This window comes from Podarcis bocagei (assembly GCF_964188305.1).
Source record: "Podarcis bocagei genome assembly, chromosome: 9".
In the NCBI taxonomy this organism is placed as follows: Eukaryota; Metazoa; Chordata; class Lepidosauria; order Squamata; family Lacertidae; genus Podarcis; species Podarcis bocagei.
In genome coordinates this window covers 19,348,790-19,364,045 of record NC_138134.1, presented here as the reverse complement: position 1 = coordinate 19,364,045, position 15,256 = coordinate 19,348,790, and the positions used below count along the sequence as shown (strand labels likewise).

General features: G+C 45.5%; 1 protein-coding gene across 22 annotated transcripts in view; it reads left to right on the top strand.

Moving 5' to 3' along the window:
• The window catches only part of ATP10D (ATPase phospholipid transporting 10D (putative)), a 63,969-nt gene that overhangs the window by 29,245 nt on the left and 19,468 nt on the right, over nucleotides 1-15,256 (top strand). For all 22 annotated transcript variants that reach the window (XR_014011730.1, XM_081208699.1, XM_081208681.1 and 19 more), the window contains 6 exons: nucleotides 1,973-2,088; nucleotides 4,069-4,321; nucleotides 7,986-8,200; nucleotides 8,713-8,895; nucleotides 11,409-12,000; nucleotides 12,857-12,963. Coding sequence is in view for 21 of the 22 variants with exons in the window: in XM_081208699.1 (XP_081064825.1) it covers nucleotides 1,973-2,088; nucleotides 4,069-4,321; nucleotides 7,986-8,200; nucleotides 8,713-8,895; nucleotides 11,409-12,000; nucleotides 12,857-12,963 (1,466 nt within the window). In the remaining variant the exon portion in view is untranslated. The remainder of the gene's footprint in view (nucleotides 1-1,972; nucleotides 2,089-4,068; nucleotides 4,322-7,985; nucleotides 8,201-8,712; nucleotides 8,896-11,408; nucleotides 12,001-12,856; nucleotides 12,964-15,256) is intronic.

Genomic DNA, 15,256 nt, shown 5'->3' with positions numbered 1-15,256 from the left:
GCACTGTGGGTTAAACCACAGAGCCTAGGACTTGCCGATCAGAAGGTTGGCGGTTCGAATCCCTGTGACGGGGTGAGCTCCTGTTGCTCGGTCCCTGCTCCTGCCAACCTAGCAGTTCGAAAGCACGTCAAAGTGCAAGTAGATAAATAGGTACAGCTCCGGTGGGAAGGTAAACGGCGTTTCCGTGCGCTGCTCTCCTTCGCCAGAAGCGGCTTAGTCATGCTGGCTACATGACCCGGAAGCTGTACGCCGGCTCCCTTGGCCAATAAAGCGAGATGAGCGCCACAACCCCAGAGTCGGCCACGACTGGACCTAATGGTCAGGGGTCCCTTTACCTTTATGCGCACCATACATTGGAAGTAGTCTTGTACTGCTTTTAACTGTCACGGATTTCCCCCAAAGAATCCTGGAAACTGTAGTTTGCTAAAGGTCCTGAGAGTTGTTAGGAGGCCCCTGTTCCCAACTACAGTTCTCACAGTGGTTTAACAGCCAGTCCCTCTTCCCAGGGACCTCTAGGAAATCAGCTGTGTGAGGGGAATAAGGGTCTCCTAACAACTCTCATATCACCTTTAACAAACTACATTTCCCAGGGTTCTTTGCTGAATGCCTGATTCTGCTTTCAGTGTATAATGCAGATGGGGCTGCTATGAAACTATCACTGGCTTCATTTGCCATGTAGAGCACATGTTTTGCCTGTAGAAGCTCCCAGGTTTGATTCCTGCTATCACCAGGCATCAGATGATATAAATATAGCTGCAGTTGCTTTGAAATCTCGAACACTTATTTTATTGTTCTGCTGGTGTATAAATAAAGTGAATAACACAAGCCTTGCATGATTTTTCACCCACATCGTATATTTAAAGCGCACAGCTCTGCCCCAAAGAACCCTGGGAACTGTAGTACATTAAGGGTGCCAGGAATCCTAGCTATGTGAAGGGGTAAACTACAATTCCCATGATTCTTTTTTGGGGGGGATGTTTGCTTTAAATGTACAGCATCTGAATGTGTTATAGGTTTCTGAAAGTATAGCAAGTTAATAGTACCATGTGCTCTGAGGCATTTTTGCTCAGGAAAAAAAGTCATGCTGAATCTAGTGAGGGTTTTTTTAACAAGGGAGCATGTATAGGATTGAGGGACGCGGGTGGCGCTGTGGTCTAAACCACAGAGCCTAGGACTTGCTGATTAGAAGGTTGGCAGTTCGAATCCCCGTGATGGGGTGAGCTCCTGTTGCTCAGTCCCTGCTCCTGCCCACCTAGCAGTTCGAAAGCATGTCAGTGCAAGTAGATAAATAGGTACTGCTCCGGCGGGAAGGTAAACTGTGTTTCTGAGTGCTGCTCTGGTTCGCCAGAAGCGGCTTAGTCATTCTGTCCACATGACCCAGAAGCTGTCTGTGGACAATGCCGGCTCCAATCCCAGAGTTGTCCACGACTGGACCTAACGGTCAGGGGTACCTTTACCTTTACTTTTATAAAAAAATTCCTTCCAGTAGCACCTTAAAGACCAACTAAGTTAGTTCTTGGTATGAGCTTTCGTGTGCATGCACACTTCTTCTGAAGAAGTGTGCATGCACACGAAAGCTCATGCACACGAAAGCTCATACCAAGAACTAACTTAGTTGGTCTTTAAGGTGCTACTGGAAGGAATTTTTTTTATTTTGACTATGGCAGACCAACACGGCTACCTATCTGTAACTTTACTTTTATGTATAGGATTGCAACCTTCATCAGCTTATTTTTTAGATGATTTTTAAAATATAAAGCCAGGGCAGTTTAGAAGCTGATTGATAACTTTGTTGTCTGCGTTCTCCAACCTGGTGCCCTCCAGATCAGCAGGGCCTGACGAGAGTTGTCCAAAGCTTCTGGAGGAGGCACCAGGTTGGGGAAGCCTGTACTACTCTGGTCACTGCCTTGGAACGCAGTGCCATTCATAGTTTTGATTTTGTTAATGGATTCTTTATCTTCTTTTTAAAAAGGTCACGGGTTTTGGCTAGGTGCCCATCCAGACCCACCTCTCTATAGTAGCGGGAAGCAAATTGCTCCAGCAATGGGAGCGTTTTTTATGTTCTGGACAATGATAATTTTATTGCAGGTAAGTTCGTGGTTTGGTTGGTGCTGCGTTCTGTAATACTACTGTACTAGAAAGCCAAAGTAACTTGAATTTAGTAGGTGTGTTCCAGAGCTTCTTCTTTTTTAAGAATTGTAGAACTGTGGAAGGGACATTGGAGCTTGTCTAGTCCTGCTCAGTGCAGGATCTGTAATGCAAGGTGCAACTTCCCTGACATATGGCCATCAAACCATCTGGACGCCCCCTTGTTTCTCCGCACCCTTCTTAAAATGTGGCGCACTGAACCTAGAGGCAGTACTCTGGATGCAACTGAGAAGTACAGAAATAATAATAATTATAAATAGAACAGAACTACTGCCTCTTATGATCTGAGCCCTGTGCTTCTGGAAAAGCAGCCAAAAATTGGATTAGTGTTTTTTCAGCACTCATGTTATACGGGTGGCTCATAGTCAACTTAGGATCGGCTGAGATGCTTAGATCAGGATTAGCCAATGGGCTGCCCTTGGGATGTTGTGGACTACAGCTGCTGTTGGCCATAAGCAGCATGGCCAATGGGCAGGAATGATGGCTGTATCACCTATAAGTTTCATAGTCAACAACATCTGGATGACACCACAATGGTAATCCCTGGCCTAGATCTTTTATACATTCTCTACTTGTTTTCGTTGTTCTTTTGTAGCTAGGACTTTGCATATACAGAGGTCTCCTCGCTTACGTGTGTTTGACTCCCGCGCGTATATGTGCAGTGCTGGGAAATAATTAAATCAATCTATTTTAACTGCAAAAAAGGGCAAAAACGGCCTGAATAGAGCAGAAAAACCAACTACCAATCCAGGAGCATTTGCACCAACCTTTCAGTCTCATTTTTAATAGTGTTTTTCAAGGGTTCCCAGAGGTTTTGATGATGTTGACAAGCTTTTTAAACGGTGTTCCCCACTGTATGTGATTTCACGTCTACATGTACCACCTGGGAATGTAACCCCCGCATTAGTGGGGAGACACCTACATCATAGTTGGGTAACAGTCTTGAGTTCGTATTTTAATCCTGGTTCTGTCTACTGCCAAGCTGGTTGTCCCAGCTTTGATAAACATCTGGCTACAGGATCTGATAAACATCTGCAGGATCTGATTTCTTTCTGCAGGGCCTGTAAGACAGAGTTGTTCCGCCTGGCCTTTGGCTTGGAATCAACTTGATCCCCTCCCCCTCTTTCCCTTTTCCTTTCTCCTTCTGTGATGGAACTCCTATTTGGGGACTTCCCTTGCTTTTTTCTGGCTCATGTAGGACCAGTCTGGATAGTTGGCCTTGGTGAAGACTTGACGTTTTCATCCCCAAAAAAGTTTTTGATATGAGTTTCTACTGAAATGAGGCTGCATTTTAATGTTGTATTTTAATCTTGTTTTTAAGTTGTATTTCAATCAATTGTTTTTATACCTGGTGTTAGCCGCCCTGAGCCCGGTCTTGGCTGGGGAGGGCGGGGTATAAATAAAATTTATGATGATGATGATATTACATCCTTTTCCAAGTCACTTACAGAACCTTGTGGCACTTCACTTGGGACCTTTATCCAAGTTAATGTAGCACTATTAACAAGCAGTAGTTGGGTGCAGTTGTACAACCGCCTGTGAGTTAACCTAACATTAATCTTGGCAAGCCCATGACAGACTTTCTCAAATGATTTGCTGAAATCAAGATACACTATGCCCACAGCCTTCTCATGGTCTGCCAAACCAGTAACTATCGAAACAGCAGATGTGGTTAGTCTAGGGTGACTTATTTTTGATAACGCCATACTGTTCCTCTTCCGTTCTGTTGATTTTTAGCAAGATACACCCTTCCGCTAGCCAACTCCAGTCACGGGTCTCATTCCGCCGAGTCTCAGTGATCCCTGTCGGATCAACCTCACCCCCATCATTTTAGGATTTCGGGTTCGTTTTCTGGTGCAGTTGAGGGCAGGATCTGACCTCGTGAGCAAGCCATACTAAATCCGCTTCTTGCCTTGACAGGTTTTGATCCCGATTTCTCTTTATGTCTCCATTGAATTTGTCAAATTGGGGCAAATCTATTTTATCCGGAATGATGTTGATTTGTACCATGAACCGACGGACACCGGGATCCGGTGTGGATCGCTGAATATTGCCGAAGACCTTGGGCAGATTGAGTACATTTTCTCTGATAAGACCGGAACCCTCACTGAGAACAAAATGGTTTTCCGAAGATGCAGCATTGCAGGGATGGAATACGGTCACAAAGAGAACGGTAAGGCTGCGGGAGAAAGCTGCTTTTGTACCAGGACTGCAGTCTCAGGCGTCAATCCTAAACATACTTGGCTTACACCTAAGCGCAAAAGATTGCACTTTGTTAAGGCTGCAATTCTACAAGTACTGTAGATTCCGTCGTATAAGACGACTTTTTAACCCCAGAAAATAGGTTAAAAAGTCGGGGGTCATCTTATACGCCGGGTATGGCTTTTTCCCGGCACAGAGCCCGCCCGCTGCTGCCCAGTGTATAAGACTGGGCTTATAAGACGAACCCCCAAATTGGCAGCTGCCAATTTGGGGGGTCATCTAATACGCCCAGTCGTCTAATATGCCGGAATCTACGGTAGTCTTGGAAGGAAACCCCCCAGTGGGCTATACTTCTGAATTGTTATTTTTTTCCTAGACCCAACAGTCTAGGAAACTGCATTCCTTAACATTCTTACTTGGAAGGAAATAATACTGCAAGCAGTGTTACTAACCCCTTGAGTAAAAGAGGCTAAGGTTTAGGCTGTTGACCCCTAGTTCTGCATGTGTGTGTACATGATTGCCAAGGGCAGAGGAAGGGAGGTGTGGGGGTGGTCTGACCAGGGTGTCACCACTGAGGGGGGGTGACAAAATGCTGGACTCACAGCAGGGCCTGCAGCGGGAGTGACTCCTGGGAGTGACGCGGTAGCTTGGGTTCCCGCAGGCTCCGCGCTGCCCCAAATGATCCGCCCACCACGTCCCCCTCAGCTGTAGGGCAGCTGAATGGGAGGAGGCAGGCAGACTCCTTGGAGGACCCACGGAGCGTCCTGCCCTTGCTCACCCCACCCCCACAAGTGGCTGGCCCCGCCTCTGGGCACACGCCCTACCCCAGGTGCCTGATCGGCTTGCTCCACCGCTGATGATTGCACTGCCTCTAGTCTGAATCGAAGGAACCCCGCTACTGGTTCCTTGTGTCCAGTGGGACTTTTGGAAGTGCCCCCCTGGGGATAACAGAAGCCGTTTGCAGTGTCCAACAGATCAAGCATGCTGTTCTTGTGGGTGTAGGGGTGGTTAAAAATCACATTGGGCGTATGCAATGCTTTGGAAGTGCCTAAAGCTTGGCTTTCTGTCCTATACATTTAAACAGTATCAACTGTCTCGTTGTTGTTGTTCCCCACCCATCTGGCTGGGTTGCCACAGCCACTCTGGGCGGCTTCCCACACATATACCGTATTGGCCTGAATATAAGCCACACCCGAATATAAGCTGCACCTTTAAAATTCAAGGGGGTAAAAGAAAAAAAATTCCACACCCGTTCCATTTTGTGGTATGTCTATTTCAGCAGCGATATCGTAAAAGCCCATTTTTGTAAGGTCACAAATTTAAGCCGCACTTTAACTTTTCACAGTCTGAATTTTTTTTTGGGGGGGGGGAGGAGTGAGACTTATATTCAGGTCAATACGGTAAAAACATAATAAAACATCAAACATTAAAAACTACCTGATCCAGGGCTACCTTCAGGTGTCTTCTAAAAGTTGTGGAGTTCTATCTGCTTGACATCTGATGGGAGGGTGTTCCACAGGGAGGGTGCCACCGCCAAGAAGGCCCTCTGCCTGGTACCCTGTAACTTCACTTCTTGCTGTAGGGGAACTGCCCGAAGGTATTCGGAGCTGGACCTCACTGGTATTTGGTCTGAACGATGGGGGTGGGGCTGTTCCTTCAGGTATACTGGGCCAAGGACGTTTAGGGCTTTAATGGTCAGCGCCAACACTTTGATTTGTGCTCAGAAATGTATTGGGAGCCAGTTACGAGCATCTTATTATAGCCCCCGTGGCATCTCTGTAGTAGTCCACTTTTTAGTCCACCTTTTCATGTTCTGTGTTCATGACTTGTAGTCTGTCTAAAAGGATGTGCTAGAAAGCAACAGGCATGTTGGGCCTGTAAACACAAAATTCTTTTAAAAATGGAGTATGCCTTTTTATCCCATGCAGGCTCAGACTGCTTTGCCGTTGGGGCCCTGTGCATGCTAAGGAAATTCATAAAACCTTGATTAGGATGGCACCATAGAAACGAAACTGTAAACATGCATATTGCAGGTTTTCATCCATTCAATCATATATATACATATTTATCAGTAAGGCTTGTATTGGGTAAATTAAGCTGTGCTCGTTCATGTACTAGATGTACTTTATAAATCGGTCTAGCTCTGCAGCAATCATTGAAGAAGTTTGCCCTTTCAAGCAGCAAGGCCTAAATCTGCATGAAATCACAAACCAAATCCATGACAACGGAGGATGACTCATGTCATGTCCCCATGTAAACTGGCCGGTGTATCTGAGGCTGTTCATTTAGGAAGACGGCGATGCCCTCCAGTGGCACATTGGGAAATTATTTGAAATCAAACAAGCAAACGCCGGAAATTTAACTCTGGAAAGCTTTGTGTACAAGTTTCAGTAATACTGCTAGGAAATGCATGCAGCAAAATGTGCATTCAAGCACATATCATATAAATATTATCAGTGCTTTTTTCTGGAGAAAAAGGTGGGGGAACTGACTCTGAAGTTAGTTTGTTTGTTTGTTTATTGTGGACCCATCTACAGTGCCTTCCCACCCCACCCTGGGCAGTGTCTAAATGTAAGATGTGATTAATAAACTCAAGCAGACAATGATCCAGATTAGAAATGGCCACAACTGTATTGATTACAGATATAAGTGGATTTTGTGTTTTTATATATGTTGGAAGCTGCCCAGAGAGGTTGAGGCAACCCTGTCAGATGGGTGGGGTTAATAATGTTGTTGTTGTCGTTGTTTTGGCTCTGGCATTGGGTGTGTATCCGTTCCAGCTCCCCATCCCACAACAAAACAACAACAACAACAATTTATTTAATTTCTAAAAGGGAAGGAAATTCCATTCCCCTGAGTTCTGGCTAAAAAACCCAACACCTGAATATTATGATCACGTCAGAATATTTCTGACCGCTATTAAAGAAAAAAATAGAGGTGGGAAGTCACTGTTTTTCTTGTTTTGCAGCTCTTCGTAATTCTGTAACTTGGCAAATGGAAGATGATCCTTGATTGTAGATCTGAGTTTTGACTCCCCCCCCTCCCCACGTCAAATGCCAAATACAGTCGTACCTTGGTTCTTGAACGAAATCCATTCCGGAAGTCTGTTTGACTTCCAAAAACGTTCAAAAAACCAAGGCACAGCTTCCGATTGGCTGCAGAGCTTCCTGCACTCAACCGGAAGCAGTGTCGGACGTTGGGCTTCCCAAAAAGTTCGAAAACCGGAACACTCACTTCTGGGTTTGCGGTGTTTGGGAGCCAAAATGATCAAGAACTAAGCTGTTTGAAAACCAAGGTACGACTGAATGATTTATGGGAGGAAGTCCACTAGGACAAGGAATTCCTTGTCTTTGCTTTCGCTGTTGACTTGGGACTGCTAAAATGGGGGATCAGTTGAGTATCTCGAAGGTCATAATACAAAGACCAGCGGCAAGTGGCGTGCGGCACATAGCTGCTGCTCATAATGGCTTTATTTGTTTATTTTGTACCACCTTAGGCTCCGTGATGCAGGAAAGGTGGGGGTATAACTAATAAATACATTGAATTCCTTGGGTTGAGAATATGGGACCAGTCATAGATTCATTATTTTACTTTAAATAATCATGTGGGTAATCTCTTTCTCTCTGTCTGTCTAGCTAAGAGGCTAGAATCATACCTAGATTATGAAGATGAAGAAGATGAAGAAGGAATACGCACTTCATATTCCTCTTTGAAGCGTCCGTCAAGGTTTTCCACATGCAAATCGGGTCATTTCCTGAGTACAAAGTCTTTGAGCCACTTGTTTAGCTCCAGCTCCGCCTTGCCAACTAGTATATCACGCACGACACAAATGGCCTTCAGCAGCCCAATTGTAAGTGTGTTCCTTGAGCCTATGCGGGACTTGTGTGTGGGCTTCTGGCTGACCTATTCATGCATATGTGTGCAGGCACCACTGAGCCTCTGGGGCAGGGGTCAGCAGACTTTCAACCGCAGGTCGGTCCATGTGGTGGGCCAGACTATATTTTGGAAAGGAAAAAAATGAACGAATTCCTATGCCCCACAAATAACCCAGAGGTGCATTTGAAATAAAAGCACACATTCTACTCATGTAAAAACATGCTGATTCCCGGACTATCCGCAGGCCGGATTGAGAAGGTGATTGGGCCACATCTGGCCCACAGGCCTTAGGTTGCCTACCCCTGCTCTGGGGCTTGCTGATCAGAAGGTCGGCGGTTCGAAATGCTAGAGAACTGGCTTGCGCACTTGAGTTATGAATGAACAAAATTTCTGAAAAGCTGGCGTCATTGCTATATGACCTTTGGGGGAGAGGGAAGATAATTTTGACGAGTACCTTACCGTCCTTGTTTTCGCTTGACCAACAAGGAGACTGATGTTGTGCCAGATGAACTCCTTGAAATGAAGTTGAGGAGGATCACTTTCAAATCCTATACAATATCTGAGACGGTTGGGCTAACGCCAGAGATAGTGTACATCGCTGAATTCTTCATCGCTCTGTCGATTTGCAACACTGTCGTTGTTTCAACGCCTGATCAACCACAACGAAAGGTAAGGCAGGGGAGAAACTAGAGATGCTGCTGGTGCTTATGTATGTGTGTGTGTGTGTGTATATATGTGTGTGTGTGAGTAGTAATTATTATTATTTATTATTTATACCCCACCCATCTGGCTGGGTTTCCCCAGCCACTCCGGGCAGCTCCCAACAAATATTAAAAACACGATAAAAGATCAAACATTAAAAACCTCCCTAAACAGGGCTGCTTTCAGGTGTCTTCCAAAAGTCAGATAGTTGTTTATTTCCTTGACATCTGATGAGAGGGCGTTCCACAGGGCGGGCACCACCATCGAGAAGGCCCTCTGCCTGGGCGGCCACTCTCAATCACCTGTCTTGCTGCCACATTCTGGATTAGTTGTAGTTTCCGGGTCATCTACAAAGGTAGCCCCACATAGAGTGCATTGCAGTAGTCCAAGCGGGAGATAACTAGAGCATGCACCACTCTGGCGAGACAGTCTGCGGGCAGGTAGGGTCTCAGCCTGCGTTCCAGATGGAGCTGGTAGATAGCTGCCCTGGACACAGAATATATGATGCAAATTAACACACAGTAAGAAACCAAGCATTACGAAGTTCCCTCTACAGGGCTGCCTCCAGATGTCTTCTAAAAGGCAGATAGTTGTTTATTTCTTTGACATCTGACAGAAGGGTGTTCCACAGGGCAGGTGCCACTATCCAGAAGGCCCTGTGCCTGGTTTCCTGTAACCTCACTTCTCACAATGAAGGAACCTCCAGAAGGTCCTGGGAGCTAGACTTCAGTGTCTGGGCTGAATGATGGGGGTGGAGACGCTCCTTCAAGTATACAGGGCCAAAACTGTTTAGGACTTCAAAGGCCTACACCAACAATTTGAATTGTGCCCGGAAATGTACTGGGAGCCAACAAAGATCCTTTAGGACCAGGGTTATATGGTCCAGGAAGCCACTCCCAGTCACCAGTCTGGCAGGCGCATTCTGGATTAGTTGTAGTTTCTGAGTCACATTCAAATGTATCGTTATTTGTACTTCTTTTATCTTTTCTTTTCCCATTCATACATATACTTTACATTTTTATTCTAAGCAAAATTGGCATATCTTTCTTAGAACAATACTTTAACATATAGAATCATAGAATCATAGAGTTGGAATAGACCACAAGGGCCATCGAGTCCAACCCCCTGCCAAGCAGGAAACACCATCAGAGCACTCCTGACATATGGTTGTCAAGCCTCTGCTTAAAGACCTCCAAAAAAGGAGACTCCACCACACTCCTTGGCAGCAAATTCCACTGTCGAACAGCTCTTCCTGTCAGGAAGTTCTTCCTAATGTTTAGGTGGAATCTTCTTTCTTGTAGTTTGGATCCATTGCTCCGTGTCCGCTTCTCTGGAGCAGCAGAAAACAACCTTTCTCCCTCCTCTATGTGACATCCTTTTATATATTTGAACATGGCTATCATATCACCCCTTAACCTCCTCTTCTCCAGGCTAAACATGCCCAGCTCCCTTAGCCGTTCCTCATAAGGCATCGTTTCCAGACCTTTGACCATTTTGGTTGCCCTCCTCTGGACACGTTCCAGTTGGTCAGTGTCCTTCTTGAACTGTGGTGCCCAGAACTGGACACAGTACTCCAGGTGAGGTCTGACCAGAGCAGAATACAGTGGCACTATTACTTCCCTTGATCTAGATGCTATACTCCTATTGATGCAGCCCAGAACTGCATTGGCTTTTTTAGCTGCCGCGTCACACTGTTGGCTCATGTCAAGTTTGTGGTCAACCAAGACTCCTAGATCCTTTTCACATGTACTGCTCTCAAGCCAGGTGTCCCCCATCTTGTATTTGTGCCTCTCACTTTTTTTGCCCAAGTGCAATACTTTACATTTCTCCCTGTTAAAGTTCATCTTGTTTGTTTTGGCCCAGTTCTCTAATCTGTCAAGGTCGTTTTGAAGTGTGATCCTGTCCTCTGGGGTGTTAGCCACCCCTCCCAGTTTGGTGTCATCTGCAAATTTGATCAGGATGCCCTTGAGTCCGTCATCCAAGTCGTTGATAAAGATGTTGAATAAGACCGGGCCCAAGACAGAACCCTGTGGCACCCCACTAGTCACTCTTCTCCAGGATGAAGAGGAACCATTGATGAGCACCCTTTGGGTTCGGTCAGTCAGCCAGTTACAAATCCACTGAGTGGTAGCATAGTCAAGACCGCATTTTACCAGCTTCTTTACAAGAATATCATGGGGCACCTTGTCGAATGCCTTGCTGAAATCAAGGTAGGCTACATCCACTGCGTTCCACTGAGTCTTAAACTTTTATTTCTTTCCTAAGGGAGCTCAGGATCTGGTTTCAACATGTTGAAAGGTGTTGGCTGTAATACAGAGGCTTTGCTTGTCTGTTTTGTGTACAGGCCTTTGGATTGTATCCTTTATGGCTGCTGCTGCTGCTGCTGCTGCTGCTGCTGCTGATGATGATGATGATGATGATGATTATTATTATTATTATTATTATTATTATTATTATTATTATTATTCCTGTTTTTACAGAGGCGATGGATTCCCAAAAACCGAGTTCCCACTTCACACTTTATGGACCTGAAGCAAATTTTCCATAAGTTATCTGCCCGAAAAATAAGCCCCACCTCTGCTCGAAGCTCAGGTATAGCCGAATCAGAGTCTGAAAGCTTGCGTTCACAGAAGCTGTCCATTTTCCGTGTGAAGTTTCCGTCGTCTCTTTCGAATCAAAGCTCTTCGTCTGGAAGCCCAACCAGCTCCATACTTTCAGGGCACGACCAAACGGAGACCTCGAGTAGATCAAAAGAATTGGCACCCGGAACCGGGGCTGCGTCATCTCCTGAAGGGGATCTGTTCTATGAAGCAGAGAGCCCTGACGAAGCGGCCTTGGTTTACGCTGCCAGGGCTTACCAATGCCGTTTGCAGTCTAGGAGTCCCGATCTGGTGACGGTACACTTGGAACCTTTGGGACTGTTAACGTTTCAGCTGCTACACATCTTGCCTTTCGATTCCGTCCGCAAACGGATGTCCATTGTGGTGAGGCACCCCATTTTGAACCACATTGTCGTGTACACCAAAGGAGCAGACTCTGTCATGATGGATTTGCTGGAGAAAGACTCAACAGGTATGGAGGGCGCCCTAGTCAGCTTTCTAATAAACACTGGCAAACACAGAAGCCTTTAACCTCCAATCCAGACGTTTCATAAACCTTGAGAGTCTGGACAGTGATGTACGTAATCTGAGAAATAGCCAATGGAGTGTTGTGGTAATCCCATCTAGAGGCTGCCAGTGGATAGACAACAGTGGTCAGGCTATCTCAATCCAGGAATGCCCTTAATGGTCTTACAAACTAAGGGTGGTAAAAGGCATTCTTAACAACTGAGGTCACTTGGGCCTCTAGCCATGGTGTATTCTGATGGAGATATTGTACCCTAGTGAATAGTTGTGCCACTACATTTTACATGAGCTGCTGCCTTGCTGTAGGAAAACCACGTTCATGATCAAGGTATCTCCACCGCCAGGCAAAAGACCTGCCCAATGCAAGGGCCAGTAATATCCAAGGCAACATGATGACCAAGTACAACAATGCAATATCAATATAAACTCTTTATATAGTCTATACGGAACATTGAGCAACATGAGAAACCAAATAGAAAACATAGAACCAAATAAACATAAGTCTTATAAGTCTCTGAAATGCAAGGGCCAGTCAGTCAAGTTTATTTACCGCTGGTCACCACAAAAATGCAAACAATATTTTGGTACATTTTAGCATAACTGGGCCCCAGGGCACTGGACTCCATAGATTGCACAAGTAGCACCTGTCAAAATTTATTCCCCTATTATATCTCAGGATGCCACTCATAATATTTTACATAGCTCCCCACCGCCACCCACCCTCAGGAATTTGATCCTTTTACATAGATGACCCCTATGTTTAGTATTTAACGTTTCCTGCTTCTCATTATCTCAAATATCAGGTATTAAAAAGATTGATGCGCAGATGCAAAGAATTAAGGAGAGAACTCAGATGCATTTGGATGATTATGCTGCACAAGGACTGCGCACTCTCTGTGTAGCTATGAAGGTGATATTTCTCTTAATGGTTAACGGTACAGAATTGGCAAAACCTCGGTGCCAGCAATAAAACCGCTAGCACGTTTGCAAAGCTAAGCAGGGTCTGGTGGGGTTTCAGAGTGGATGGGGGGCCATTGTGTTGAGATTCCTGCATTGCAGGGAATTAGGCTAGATGACACTCACAATCCCTCCCAACTCTACAATTCTGTGATTCTTCTGCTTTTTCTATTCTTGAAAGAATAGGGTGCTATTTATTTTACAGTGCATTCCTAAACTGGGTGGAGGATCAGTTGCTGCTTCCAGAGACCTGCCATCAGAGCTATCTGTGGGTGTAGCAGAAGGCTCCACAATTGCTGTGGTCCTTTGCGAGTTGAGCTCTTCTCTGCTGATGGAGAAGCACCTCTGTTTCTTCCTAACTCCTAGCCAGCAGATCTGGGGTTTAGACTCGTCCAGTTGGGTGGGGGCACCTTTTTCTCGGTTTAGGACGTAGTCAAAGCACTGGTCAGCAGATTATATATGGAATATTTAGAATTTTCAGACATCTCTCTCCATGACCTGTGTCCTAACCACAGTTGAAAGCATATGGATATGGTCTGGCCACATGGTTTCCCATCACAAACTGATTTCAAAGGAAGGGCAAGTTCTCTTTCTACAAAGGGATGGTTAAATGAAGCCACCCCCAACATTTAAATGAACAAGTATCTGCACGTGTCAGGACTTTCTTTAGCTATTTTTTAGTATCAATATTGGGAGGTTTTAGGAGGGATTTGTTGTTATTTTTAAGCCTGTTATTTTACTTTCAATAGATGGCAGTGCTGGATAGGCGGTTATATAGCTTGAACGTTCCCCAGGATTTTGCTCTCAGAACCTTGGTTTGACATAAATTGCATTTGTCAAGCAGTGCTGTGCCAGAAAAAAACTCACTTATGAGAAACAAAAAAATAGGCAACTTGACTGATTTTTTGGAATTTGTTGTAATAGTGGAAGATGCCCGTCTCAGTCGTATAGTTCTGTAGCCAGCCCCATTGTAACACACTCTGTTATTCCCTTTACATGAAGTAATGAATGTTTTAATTCTTGCAGCACCCCCGTTCTCTCAAATACTGAGCTTGGTAGTTATGCAAGTGACATGGAGCCACCTCCAAAATACTGCAGATTTGGTGTGCATGTGTCATTGCTAGGCATACACTCAGTTTATATTCAATCTGAAATAATTCAGCCAGTACATGGTGCTGCGAGGGAGAAAGCAGCAAAGGCCACCGTCTTTGTTGAGTGCAGTTCAGAAAACACATGAAAAAGCAGGGATGGGTGCATTGACTGCCAGGTGGCCAGTCTAGGAGCTGAGAGTGACAAGGCGGAAGGAAGGAAGGAAGGAAGGAAGGAAGGAAGGAAGGAAGGAAGGAGTTGGCTCTGGTGTCACCTCCAGACTTGATTATTGTAACTCACTCTACGTGGGGCTGCCCTTGAGACTGACCCAGAAACTCCAGCGGGTGCAGAATGCAGTGGCGAGACTCCTTACGGGGTCCTCGCTGCGGGATCACATTCACCCGGCTCTATACCAGCTGCACTGGCTCCCGGTAGAGTACAGGATCAGGTTTAAGGTGCTGGTTTTAACCTTTAAAGCCCTATACAGCCTAGGACCCTCGTACCTACAGGACTGCCTCTCCTGGTATGTCCCACAGAGGACCTTACGGTCTTCAAACAAAAACATCTTGGAGGTCTGGGGCCAAAGGGAGGTTAGGCTGGCCTCAACTAGAGCCAGGGCTTTTTCGGCTGCGGCCCCGATCTGGTAGAACGCTCGGTCAAAAGAGACTAGGGCCCTGCGGGACTTGACATCTTTCCACAGGGCCTGCAAGACAGAGCTGTTCCACCAGGCCTTTGGCCAAGGCACAGTCTGACCCCCTCCTTTGGTAATCCTCATAGAACTCTAGCCCAATGGTTGATTTTAGAATGTATTTCAATTAATTGATTGTGATTTTATGTAAACTGTGTTACTTTTACTGTTGTTAGCCACTCTGAGCCCGGCTTTGGCTGGGGAGGGTGGGATAGAAATAAAATTTTATTATTATTATTATTATTTGGTGCATCATGCTTCTGCAAGTGGATGGCAAGTTTTCGCCTCCCACCTTGCGCCAAATGATGCTGTCTTCTTGCTCTAGCCCTTATCTCCCCCCCACACACCTATTGGTATAATTTTCACACCTCTCCTTCTGTCACACATTGTGTTGGCCAAAGACCGCTTGCAAATGGTCAAAGGGACTCTTAAAAAATATATCTGGATATATAATTTGCTTTAGAGAGAT